Below are 13,467 nucleotides of genomic sequence, written 5' to 3'. Positions count from 1 at the left end.
TATGAAGCTGTGCGTTTGCGAATTCTTGACTATATTAGTTAAAAATCTAATGTTTAAATTTTGAGGCTTAAACCCAGTTCTATCTGACCAAAGAAAAAAAATCAACCAATTTTACATTAAAAGTTGGCTTGAAATTGTAAACTAAATGACTTCATGCTGATAAGATGACAAGCATGATGAGAATATTAAAGATGAGAATGTATTAATTTTAGCATGTGCTAGTAACTGCTGTGCACAGACACTGACAGACATCCAGTCATCCCTTTAAAATCTGACTGGAAAAGCAGTTGTCTATGGTGCTCTGCAAGTTATCAATATTTATTACGCTTTGCCATTCTCATTTAGATAATTTTTCTGCTGTTCAACAAGCAGGCAATCCATACATACTACACTCAGGGGTATCATATGAAAGTTACTCTTCTTACTTCTAACCAAGCTCATTAATGATAAGCATGTGTAGGTACATATCTAAAAAAAACTACTCTGTATCATGTCATTGTTATGCAGGTTCATTTTTACTACTTGTCAGCTATTTTGGTTTTCGTTTTGAGAGAGCAAGTAACTTGAGCATAATAGAGGAGGTGCCTCTTTCGACTTTCCACCTGGTCGAACAATGAATCTAGCAGATTTCCTAGCCATAGGTGTGAATGAAGTTAAAATTCTGTGCAAACTTTATTTGTCATGTGAATAAACCCTATGACATTACACAATCTCAAAAAAAGACATATAAAAGCCTAATGGAAGAAGAAACACTTTTAGTATAACTCTGCAGGTAGGCTAATGAGTGTTCGGTACGCAGACAACTGAAAATAACTATCCCTTCTCTTTAATTTTAGCAAGATGGGCACCATCCCGACTCCTGAGTGTCAGCACAGAACAAGTTGGGAAATGACTGGGACAGGATGGGACATCCACTATTCCAAGTGTTGATATATGGGCATCCCGTTCCATGGAAAAATCAGGACAGCCTCATCCCACAGTTTTTAAAACCTAGAAAGAAGAGCAATCTAAACAGGATGGACTATAATATATAATCTATTTCGACCTGAAATGATTCAAGAGAACTAATAGGACTCAAAGATGTGATAGAAAACCTGATAACTAAGGGATACGAGGAAAATAGTGTAATAAGAGGTAATGGTGATACATGAAAGAAGTAATCCACTGTTTGGAAGGGTGTTCACATAGTTTTCCACAGCATATAAGAAAACAGTCCTCAGGATGATACAAGCTTCATATTCAAAGCAAGCAAAGACCAGGAGCAGCAAAGAGAGGAAAGAGGGTGAAGACAGAGTGGCAGACCCCTTTTTTCAAAATATCTCAAGCAGAAATGTCCCATTCCAGACCTAATAGACTCCTTTTATAAGACAAATCTTTCCTAGTATGAGCAGGATTTGTGAAAAAGGAAAGGAGGTAAGACTGGCTATGAGAAAAGATCCATGAGTCTTCAATCACGCAAGAGCACAGAACATGAAAACAGACACATAATGCTTGGAGCTATAACAGAACAGGAATGATACATGATAAATATATATTAATAGTTAAACAGTGAGATGAAGGTAACAAAATACTTACAGGGTCACTTCTAAAGAAGACCAATGAAGTGCGTGTAAGAACAAACCAGCGTTTCTTCCATGATGTCCAACCTATTCCTGCAATTTCATCAAATGCAATACAAAATTCCAATATATGAATTACACAAAAAATATCAATATTTTTGATCAATTAATAATATCAAAATTAAGAGTATAAATTTATTGTTACAAACAATCTCCCTGAGCTCCAATTGAGGAATGGTTCAAACTTCAAATTAATTGTTGGTACGTGGCATGGAATAGATAGAAACACCATGCTATGGTTGACATGGACTGATAAAAGTAAAAGTACCAAGGTGTTCAAACTCTGCACAGGACCTTGTACCTGTAGCTTATCGGTATGGGTTGGGTCAGCATGGTACAATGTCATATTGACACATGGTACAAACTGCAAACACATGATACATTACTGGAGGCAAGACAGCAGCTGTATTATGTGTCGGTACAATACATATTGCTCCCCCATACTGTACTGGTACCTTATTGAGTCACTATGGGATCCCCAGTATTGGGCGGTACGAAAAACATTAGTAGAAACAACAGAGGTATATTAGACAAAAGACAAATGTTGTGCTATGGTTGCAAGAAGACATGTATAAGATTAAAAACTATGCCCCAAGCTCTAACGCATGTCGCTATACTACTAGGCACCTAGTAATCTAGTATCAATGTATATAACATATTTTCAATAAAAAAATAACTAAATTATTAAGATAGTTCGTGTTTGGATGTTATGTGACGTATGGACTTCATCATCATGTAAAAACTTGCAAGCATCTACAGACCAAAGCATGTGCCTGACAAGAGCTTCTTCATGTGATGAGTATGCCGCAATTCATATGCCATCACACGTAAGCCTCAAAGCATTTTAAATAGCCTTATCTTGAAGTATAAGATTTGATAAACATGAAGTGCCTTTCTAAAGGCTGGTTAAACAAACTATGATAAAATAAATACTAAAAATTGCAAAATTTCGGGTAAATTCACAATATTTAATTATGTATTAAGATAGAGCTAAACTACAAAACAGCACAGCATCAAAAAGAATTAAATAGAAGTTTTAATAAAATTTGCTGCTGCAGTTTTTGCTCAGTAATCGCAAGTGAATTTCCTGGCTGCTCATAGTTAAAGCAATCACCATGCTGGCCCTATTCTCCTCCATGGATGTCCAACTTTGTCTGTTATCGATGATGGTTTGCTAGCCTTTAACCTTTGTTTATAATACTCTAGGTTTCAGAAATTGCATGCTACATATTAGTTACCACTTCAATAGCTAAGTCTCTAAATGTAGCTAATTCGAGTTATTCTATGCTGACAAAGATTGTTAAAAATAGGTCGACTGGTTCGCTCACATAATACAAATAATGACAAAAATGGCAAACAAGAAAAAAGAAAAAGAAAACTACCTAAACATGTTAGTCATACCAAAGTAAACAATTTTCTCCAGGCAAATAGGAAAAAGCTTACCTTTAGATGATATGAATAGTGGCCCACTTTTAAAAATCTGTAGTCATAAAGCATACAGCAGTTAAAAACTTTTTACAAAGTAATAGCTCCAAGGCTAAGCTAAAGTGAAACAATAGACAGACCTAATAAATAAAGAGAATAGTAATAATAATACATCATAATTAAAGCCATGTGACTGTTTATTTCATATAATTTGGTCCTAATAATACACTAGATCTTCTAATAGATGCTCAATGGTAAATTTTTTGCCAAGCTCCTCGAATCAAATTTCAACAATAGGATTGTACGAGGGGTGAGACTGTGGGATTCAAGTCAGATTCTAGAAATACTTTAAGTAAAACCTGATAAGGAATTTAGATTCCATGTCCAAAATTGGAAATTAAACTGGAGCTGTGGGTGAAAGCACATATGAGGAGAATTAGTAAAACAAAAGCTCATGATCTGCTTAAACAGAAGAGACCAGATTGATAGCCTCCAAAAAGCATCAAGAGAATCTCTGTCGAGGAAGAATTTGAAGCAAGTTGTAGCATCATATTCCTCAAAAATAGTATCTTAATGCAAGTAATCCAAATCAAGAAATCATATGTTGTACTATGCCAAGCAGGAACAAGCACAATGCATAGCTGTATCATGCATATTGATAAATGCTGATGCATAATAATTCAAGTACATGCTGATTCAGCATGCATTAGAATGTACTTTTATGCATTGACATGGAACTATTTTCTATTATAGTCCCTAACAGGTGACCAATGTACTCCAGTATGTTGTGATATTATATGATGGCGGTTTGTGACTTGCATCAGTAAAACACGTGGTAATTTAATCCTTGATTTGGAGGGTGATCTAGCTGCACGTGATGGTGGATTTAATTTCAAGTTATTCAATCTGAGAGTAGGAATGACATGCATAAAACTAAAAGCCAAAGAAGATGATTGCCAAAAGCAAAATTATACACTTCATAGCGGATAGTCCAGTTCAATACAAAAGCCAATACGTAGAAATACACCATGATGCAGAGGGGGGTGAGAGAGAGAAAAGAGAGAATGCGAGAGCGAGCGAGCAAGTGAGATATGGGGATACATAGAGAGAGAGAGAGAGAGAGCTCCAATGGGAGTCCACAAGAATGGTGCTCATATGTTAGTCCAATATAGTCTGCCTGTATTGTCTTTTAACTAACAATAGTAGTTCATTTTCGATCCAACATAGCTTCCAGCCCCAGTACTAAAGAATGTCGTGGTGAAAATTCTATGAGACCACAAACTTTATAAAGATGCTGTCTTCCCAATCACAAATTAGAACTTAGACCCACACTAGATCATCATTACTAAATTATAGAAGGCATTCTCAAAGAATCCTCGTAGATGTCCCAATTCTAGTAGTGTTTGCCATCCTTGTGTAGGAGATAAAGGTGGATGATATATGCCAAAAGTTACTTTTAAAAACCTCAACTTTAGTATACATCAGAACATCACAAAATACGAAGAAATGGAGGAAGAATTTGGGATAATGATTTTAGAAGAACAGTGCTGCAACACCATCTTCTAAAACCGACTCCCTTTAGAAGAACAGTGCCGCAACACCATCTTCTAAAACCAACTCCCTAACATCCGCCCAAAAACATAATGCCTGATCCAAAATACTCCATCCATCTCAATATTTCATGTCACAGCAAAAACATAATGTTAGTGAGCTAGGAATTGATAATGCTCTTAGAAGCCCATGCCAGTCCCACTCTTACATCAAGTTGCAAAGACTTCTTAAGCAACAAAAGAGAATTTTAGTCTCCATGCACCCAAGAAAGTGTTCCAATCCACTAACTGATAAACCCCCTTTGATTATCCCATTTGCATATTTCACGAAAAACACCATCCAACTTTCTCCAGTTTGATGAAACAAGAAGCCAGCAAGCACCACTCCTAACAATCCACCAACCTGAAGCAAGAGCGCTTCATCTATCCCTGACTCATCAATGGTTTCCATAACCATATTAGAGGATTGCAGATTTCCCTCACTTTAGATCATGCCCACTTAGGAGGAAAATCATTGTACTTTAATATCTAAGCAACAAATCATGTAAAGCAGGCTTAAACATTGCATAATCATATGTCAGATGTATCTCAATTTCATGTTAGACATGGATAACACTATTTAAGTAATCATTGATTCATTTGTGATGCATATTTTAAGAATTTGTACAAAACTGAGACACTGAAATATAAGTATTCTTTGGTAGAAAAGTGAGATTGTAATATAATTAAGAGAGAGAATTTTACTCTCAACAAATTATACCAACCTGACAATTAGGACATGTATTTGATTGTTTATCAGGATTGTCGGAGATCCATGTGGTCCGGATATTCGGGTCCCCCTCGCCATGACATGTTTTGCATTGCATTGCATTTTCAGTTAGATTGGATGAGGCCATCTGCCACAAAGGCATAATCTTAAGCTTTATAAGGTATCAAAAAGCAAAATCAGGCCATAAAAAAATGCTCTACTCCTCAGGCACAGGAAAGAAGTTCAAGAACAGACCAATTTACAAGAAATTAAGACCAGAAAAGTGATTTCCAAGAAAAAGGAACGCTTTCATATCCATTTGAAGGGGGAAAAAGAAATCAAAAGAAACATAAAGAAAAGAAGGTCTACAATTAATCATGTTAACTAGAGAATGCATGGCGTGTTCACAGGCCACAACTATTTCTCACATTCCTGCTGTGGTGCTCTTGCCTGCCGAACTCATGTGCTTCATCAACTAATTTAGAATCCAACATGGATTATAGGGCATTAGTTGAAGAAAAAGGAAATAGTGCAGTAGAAAGCGTAAGGTTTTGCAGGCTACTGGTTGAATCAAAAATTTCAATTGTATTTCTAGGCTACAATATGATACGAAGTGGTACGAAAGCCAATCTACAGCCACCAAGTTTACATTCTAATGGCAGGCAGTTTTCAACCCAACCCCTCACGCGCACACACAAAGAAAGAAAGGGCAAAAAGAAGACCTAATGCAAAGTGTGTGCTGAATGAACCGCATGAAATACACTACAGCATTAAATTTCCCAATCAGTAGGGAAGATACGATTGTGTTGGTAATTTTGCATATAGAGAAGGCCCGTTCATTGTTAAGTTTGGATTAATGAATCCTTGTCATTAGAAAACAGCATGGACCAAAGATACAGTTGTTGAAACCAACTGCATCACTAAGCTAAGCAATAGCCACAATGACTAATCCCATATCCATAAAATTTTGCATTGCAACTGGAGTGGCTCAAAGCTAAAGATGTAACACAGGTAATCCAACATAAACATCATTACTTGTAATTTGAAATAGGGGAAATTGAGGTCTTTTATGTCCAGTACTTGGTTTAGAATGGCCATTTTTTGTTTAGTCCCTCTCCTGTGGATAAGTGTGTATCGAAATAAAATTCACTGTGTACAGAAACAGGCCCAACTGTCAGAAAACAGGTCTAACTATGTACATGAACTAAACATAAAATGCAAACCATGTAAAGGGCTAAAGTGATGTAAGATGGCAGTCAAACAAAGGACAGGATGTTCAGCTTCCCTGCAAAATATGTGTGCATATTCTTTTGAAGAAAATATATAAATTTAAGCACTGTATTTTTTGCTGGAAACAGGAAATAATGTTTGATTTGTCCATGACATGGAAGAACAGCTTTTGCATGTAGATCATCCACCACAAATAAATTTTCCACCTTCCGCAAAGGACTTACTAATTGGGTAATTACATATGCCGACTCAGAACTTCATAGGTGCTCAAAATGACTTAGATCTAATGTTGAACTAACTATACCATTGAATATCAGGATTTATTATTGCATTCAGCAAGGGCAAAAATGTGCAGTCTAGTAAATTTAATGAAAAATATTATATGGTAATTCAAAAAAAGTAATATTGGAAGAAATGAAAAAAGGAATATGAGATTTATATACAAAAATAAAAAGACTCATATACACAATATTGTCTTAAAGAATTTTTAAAAATTTATTCGAAATTGAAGATTAGGTAAAATATGGGGACAACTTTACCATGAAGTTTTCAGATGGGACGATTACATGACAAACAACTGAGACAAAGTTTCAACTTTCAACTTTCAACTTTCATCCATTAGATCATAATATGACCAATGTTCTCTTCTAGAATTGAGATTTTCAAGTTTTTGAGTTGTTCACCTAATGAGGGCGTTCTGCCAGCTCTAGTCTCACCACCGGTATAGGTATGGAGTACTTATTTTTATATATGCCATGTCCGGTCCCACAGAGTTTGTCCAATATTACAAAACGAGCTATATTTGTTTTCATCTAGCTGATTCTTCTTACATGATAGAACCGATTTCTCCTTTCTTTCCTCCCCTACAACATGTTCAGCTCAGCGTCATACATTACAAAAAGGTTTTAAATTAACTCCCTGACAACATCAAACGTAGCCGATGATGCAATAAATTTCAGCAGGAATAAAGAAGCATGATAGCAAAACAATCAAGAATTTGAGTTATCATATGGTCAATCTATACACAAAAAACAAGGAGATGAAAGCAAAAGACCAACAAAACATCATCAAGAAATCGAGATTCCCACAAACAAACACAGCAAACTGAAGGAAACCGATCAAGAACCCCTAGAAAGGCCGCTGCCTGAATAAACTTGACATCACAATCGCTACAGAATCTTGCGATAAAACGGCCTTTCCAGCAAAAGGTTTCAGGCGAAAAAAAAGGGGCGGGGGTGGGGGGAGTTAAAAGGGGGGCACCTCTGGGGCACCAACGATCATCCGAGGGGCTCCGCCGCCAACCTTGATCGATTCCGGGGCTGCAGCACCATCAAACTACACGGATTTCGCCATTAGAGAGGCAATGTAGTGATCGAGATGTCAGGGTTACGCGCAAGAACCGAATTCCCTCGGCAAGAAAGGCCGTCCACAACCCCCAACGAATTTCTTTCCTTTTCCTTTTCGTTTTCTTTTCCCTCCCTCGTCTCTCTCGCGCCCGCGCTTCCCTCGCTCCGCCTTTCTCTCTTGCCCCTCTTTATCTCTTCTCTCCACCGTCCCCGTCCCTCTCTCTTCTCGCTCTTCTTTCTCTCCCGTTACAGTCCCCCGAGACCCGGGCGCCGTGCGGCCGCAGCGTCTCGGACGGGGAAGACCCGCATGCGGACGCCCCAGCCACGTGCCGTCTGCGAGCCCGCGCACCGCCTCTTGAGTCTTGTCGGGAGGCGGTGCGAAAGGGGCCGTGCGATGGCTCTCTTGGACACGCGTACGGAAGATCGGAACTCGAACAGAGAGTTCTTTTATCGGGACGCCAGTATAATGGATATGTTCTTCCTCAGGAGGAATATTGTGGCACCCATGTTGGATGCCGTCGACATGGTGTGATGTTAAGTGGGGCCCACGTTACTTTTTTGAAAAAAATAAGTAAAGGCTGCGTGATTGGTGGCGGGGACAGGTTTGACGTTGCCTGATGGCGATTGTGCTGAATTTTTCCTTCTAGGCAGGATAATTTATTTCGATTTCAATTGAGTAACGCTAGGGTAGAGCAGATCATGGTGAGCCTTTGAATCTCAAGTATATTTATTTTGAGTCAGATTTTGAGCCCATTCTATTTAAAATTTGATATTTTCATTGCGCAAACTCGGCCTCTAATCGGCTTTAATATAGAAACCTGAGCTCAAGATTAGATAAAAATTATGGTAGTATAGCTTGAGGATCGTATGCATGATTAAAACAAGATTTTCGTTTCAACAAGAGACCTAGGCAAAAGTATGAAGCATTGATTGGTTTATAAATTATTATTTCAGCTCTAATAATCTTGATATTTTTGATACTATAGCAGATATAGTACCAATATAGCAATCAATATTTTCTAATTATTTTGTTGCGCATTTAAATTTATTTTTTAATTACAAATATCAATGAAAAGATTAATTTAAGAAACATGCTTGTTTCTCAAATATTTCTTAAATATAAGCATGTTGCCTCGATGAGCAAGAGAATATAGTTTTCTACAATATATATAAACCTATGCATCTTTACAGACTAAAATTTTTATTAAAATCTCTAAGTCTTTTTGCAGGCAAACAGTTATAGAATTAAATAGAGTGATTAAAAAAGATGCTAGGATACTTGGTGGTGTTATGTTAGTATGTGTAGGCAATTTTTCGTACATATGTAAGTATGCTTAGCATCACTCTCGATTGTGATATCAATGATTAGAATGCATAGACAATTAGTGTTGAAAAAAATGCAAATAATATTGTGTATATATATATAATTCATGTGTTTCTAGATATCCTAAAAACTCTATTTTTTTTATAAAAAAAAAAAACTCGACCCATCTCACCTGCATCCCCAATCCATGAGACTTATTTTAAAATTTGAAAACAACAACAAAAATGATGGTCTTTCCATCCACACATTTTATCTCTCTTGTGTCCTAATTCGGATCCTTTTTGTTTTTTGTTAATTTATTTTTTAATGTGTACTGCATATGTGTGGGTGCTAGTAATGGCATCATGTTGACAACTAGAAGGGGGTAGAAATAGAGTTACCTTTGAATAATTGTAATAGGAGGATCTTTTGAGAAATACAAGAATTTAATTTGAAACCCATATTAAGCACCTTTTATATAAAAAAGAAAAACCAGGATCGCATGTGACTAATATCCGTGACCTTCTCTTTTCTATTTTTCGATCACATGATAGCAAGAGGGGAGGAAAGAGGTGGGGCTTTGCAAAATCTAAAAAAAAAAAATCTTTTTATTTTTATGATTGAGATCCTCCATATTAGAAAAAAATATAAATATTTTAAATTTTAAATTATTATTTTTAGACTAGATTGAGTCAAGTTGGTGCCATACTTGGGTTTTAGGTTATGGTTGGACTTGGGTATGACTCTAGTCTTTACGAGAAATTCCAACAAAAGCAACTAAAGGCAAACAAGAGAGATGAGTCATGGACACTCATGCCTCTGCAGATTGGAAAACTCCTCTTTGTTTTTCCATGTTTTTGTTTACATAGAAACTTAACCACTTGTCTAATCTTAAGTAATCGTCGTAAGTGGTAGCATTTATATTTTTTGTTTATATTGATCACTTTCTATCTTATAAATATCTATACTATATTATTAAATAAAAGAATAACATATCATTTAGATTCCATCAGCCAAATTTTGTAACTAAAACATCCATAGTCCTCTCTATGAATTTCTAAGAAAACAGTATGATTAAAAAATTTGATATATAATGCATGTGCATTTTTATTTATTCTTATCTCCTCTATACAACTCACTAGATATTTCAAACTAGTTAGACTCTACTTTTTTATTGAAAAAATTATCAATCTCTTTCCATATCCTCAATTTGTTGAATCCTTTCAAAATAAATAAATAAATAATAATATTGTTTCTCTTTTTATTAATTTATTTTCTTAAATATGCATTGCATGTACCTAGGTTTAACGAGGCATAACCTGTCATGATTTCGGTTGCATTATGAGCCGTCGTTTTGCTTGAAAAATTAAGTTATTCGTTATAATGGACGTGCAAATGACTTGCAATTAAAGGCCTCAGTTTCAGAAGAAAAAAAAAATTAAGCATGGACACAGATTGGCATGCCTTTTTCATGAAATTATTTCAAAATTTATTTTCTATAATATGATTTTAATTTTGCTATACTATGTCTTTGATCCAAAATAAAATTTTAAATTTTAACTTGATGCAACTTCTTATAATATTTTTTTATCTAAATAAGTTTTCAAAATTTATTATAAGCGACAAATTATTAAAATTTAAGATTAAATTATGGAGACATGCCTTCAAGTTTGAGCGAAACATATTGATCCAAAAAGTTTAAATTTTTTCAATTAACCACCATCACATACTTTTTAGTTTCTATCTCCAAATAGAATAGTTATCATGTGATAACATAACAGGATTTCTATTCCTGAAATGCGTTTCCCACTAATTTAGCAGCGCTCTTTAATTTTGGCACAAAGGAAAGGAGATCACCGATTTCCAAGCACCAACAAAAGGCCCGTTTAATTTTGATCTCATTACGTCTTGGTTTCGAGTTCTCAGTTTCTTTCCTAACGTGCAGAGGGAAGAAGGATTCATATTCGATTCAGCGAATAGAGCTTCAAGCTCTTGGGGTGTTGGATTGGCAGATGCGATCCATCACCTCCTTCTCGTTCCTCCGCTTCTTCTACTCCATCCAGGCTCCTCTCCTCCATGCTCTCAAGGCCCCTTAATAGGGGAGGAGTTCCAAGTTGTGGCATATCATGAAGACAAGGGAGCAAACGACTTGAGATTCAAGAAGTGGATTCTTCAGCAAAATTTCATATGGAAGCTGAAATTAACTGTGATGTCTATCTTCTCTAGGTTCGACTGCACTTGGCTAAATGAAAATGAGCTTCACCTGTTAAATTTTTTATGCTCCTTCTTCGATAAATAAGCAGTAGGCGGCCACGAAAGGAAGAGGACGTCTCCTCTTCTCCGCTCCTCCTCGCCTCGCCGTCGCCTGTCTCGTATTCGTGGGGATGCAGCCGGATCGCCCTGGCTTCGAGCCTAAGTTCTTCAACCGGAGGACGGCCCGACCTTTACTTATACCATCTTGGCCCGAGACTCGGTAGAACCCGAGCGGCTAGGGCAAGCATGAAATCCCAGTCCAATGGAGCAGGGAGGTCACCGGTCGACGGCGAGGCAGCGTGACGTGCAGCGAGAAAGGGAGAGAGAGAGACGGCGGGCGGTGGGGGCGGAGATGGAGGATGACGGTTGCAGATGAGACCGCGGGCGGTGACGGCGGTGGAGGCCGGCGGCAGGCACGGTGAGATCGAAGTGTCCGCATATAAAATTTCCATGCGGATTCGATTTCGCATAGATATTTTATGAATTCGCCACGTAAGCCCGCATAATTGTTTCTCCGCGGAAATAAACTCTCATATACTTTTTATGCGCTACGTTTTTATGAATCCGCATATTAATCTCTATGCAGATTCTCTTCTGCATAGAAATTTTATGCACGTGCTTTCTAGCGTACACATACTAACGTTTTTGCGGACCTGTCCGCATAGCATTTTATGACAATTAATTTCTATGCGGAAGAAATCAGCATAAATTTTTGTACGACCGCCCCTATATCCGTATATTACGTTTATGCAGATTGTCTTCCGCATAGATATTATATGCGCATGCGAGCAGCAGGTTCCGCATACTAAAATCTCTGCGGTCTCGGTCTGCAGGAATTTGTGTGTTCGCATATTCATGTTATTTATTTCTATGCGTACGATATCCGCATAGAGTTTTTATGTGTTTACGCATATTATTTCTATACAAATTTCGTCCGCATAGACCGTTTATGCGCGTGCAAGCTGATTCCGCATAATAATAGCTATGCGGCGTTGGTCCGCATGGAATGTTTATGCATGCGTTCGCATATTTATGTGATTGATTTCTATGCGGAATAAACCAGCATATAAATTTTATGCGCTCTCTCGCTTATGTTTCCATATTATGTTCTATGCGGATCCATTCCCGCATAGAAACGTTATGCGGGTGGTATATATTGTCCGCATGTTAAACTCCTAAGTCCTAGCGGATGTAAGTCAGCATAGAAAGCTTTATGCCTGTGTTCGCATATAGACGTACATTGATTTCTATGCGGAAGAATATCGACATAGAAATTTTATGCGTGGGTTGGCATAAACTTGGGCATGGACGAAACGGGCTTGCTCAATCCTGATGAACGGAGCATGCTTGTGCGAGAATGTTAGATCCCAATCAGAAAAGGGAAAGACAATGGAAAGTAGTGGAGATGAACTTCATTAGCTACTGATTTCACAGTGAACTACAAAGGACCCGCCATGCAAACAGCGGACAGCTCTCTTCGGGTGAGAGTAACCCCAAGGAAATAAACAAAGGAAGGTAAAATAACAATATCTCACTACTCCCCAATCCAAATCATTCTCTCTGTGATAATACTTCCGTCCCCTTGACACGAAAGATCGGGCCATCATGTGTCAGCTCCTCACCATCACTTATCGTCTCGTCACGTTGGCTTCCTTCTGCTTCGGAGCGCATTCCTTCTCCTCGTCCCACGTAACCGAGAGACTCGGCCATGCATTCTTCCCCGGAACGTGCTCCGCTTCCGCCTTCTTCGCCGTAGAGCCCAGTCTTCGTTTCGCTCCCCGTTCCTGCGTGGGTGGCTCCCCTTCCACGTGCATGGCTTGGTCTGGAACTGTTGTTGGCTCCCACGCTTTCGACTTGGCAAGTTGCATAGCCACCAGGTAACGTTGATTGGGTCTCCGAGTCCGTCGTGAACTGGTAGGCGTAGCGAGCCTATCAGAGAACTATTCTCCGTCACTCGATCAAGATCAGATGGTCAGCGTTGTAGAAAATTTCC

At 37.8% G+C, this 13,467-nt stretch overlaps 1 protein-coding gene across 11 annotated transcripts in view; it reads right to left on the bottom strand.

Moving 5' to 3' along the window:
* LOC103695721 (rho GTPase-activating protein 7-like) overlaps positions 1-8,335 on the bottom strand; it is a 32,281-nt gene extending 23,946 nt beyond the window's left edge. For 3 of the 11 annotated variants that reach the window (XM_088722119.2, XM_088722120.2, XM_088722123.2), the window contains exons 1-4: positions 7,833-8,190; positions 5,359-5,490; positions 3,063-3,099; positions 1,576-1,652 (exon numbers count right to left, since the gene is read on the bottom strand). In XM_088722119.2, the coding sequence (XP_088578245.2) occupies positions 1,576-1,652; positions 3,063-3,099; positions 5,359-5,490; positions 7,833-7,853 (267 nt within the window). In that variant the 5' untranslated portion in view covers positions 7,854-8,190. Of the gene's footprint in view, positions 1-1,575; positions 1,653-3,062; positions 3,100-5,358; positions 5,491-7,111; positions 7,337-7,832 lie in introns of those variants that run through there. The other 8 variants (XM_008777115.6, XM_008777140.6, XM_008777123.6 and 5 more) reach the window with 7 other exon arrangements.
* Positions 8,336-13,467: the final 5,132 nt, after the last annotated feature.

This window comes from Phoenix dactylifera, chromosome 5, assembly GCF_051530095.1.
Source record: "Phoenix dactylifera cultivar Ajwa chromosome 5, Ajwa_hap1_PhDact_Kaust_v1.1, whole genome shotgun sequence".
NCBI classification, from domain to species: domain Eukaryota; kingdom Viridiplantae; phylum Streptophyta; class Magnoliopsida; order Arecales; family Arecaceae; genus Phoenix; species Phoenix dactylifera.
Note: the sequence above shows the minus strand (reverse complement) of the source record. Positions and strands in the feature narration are given on the sequence as shown.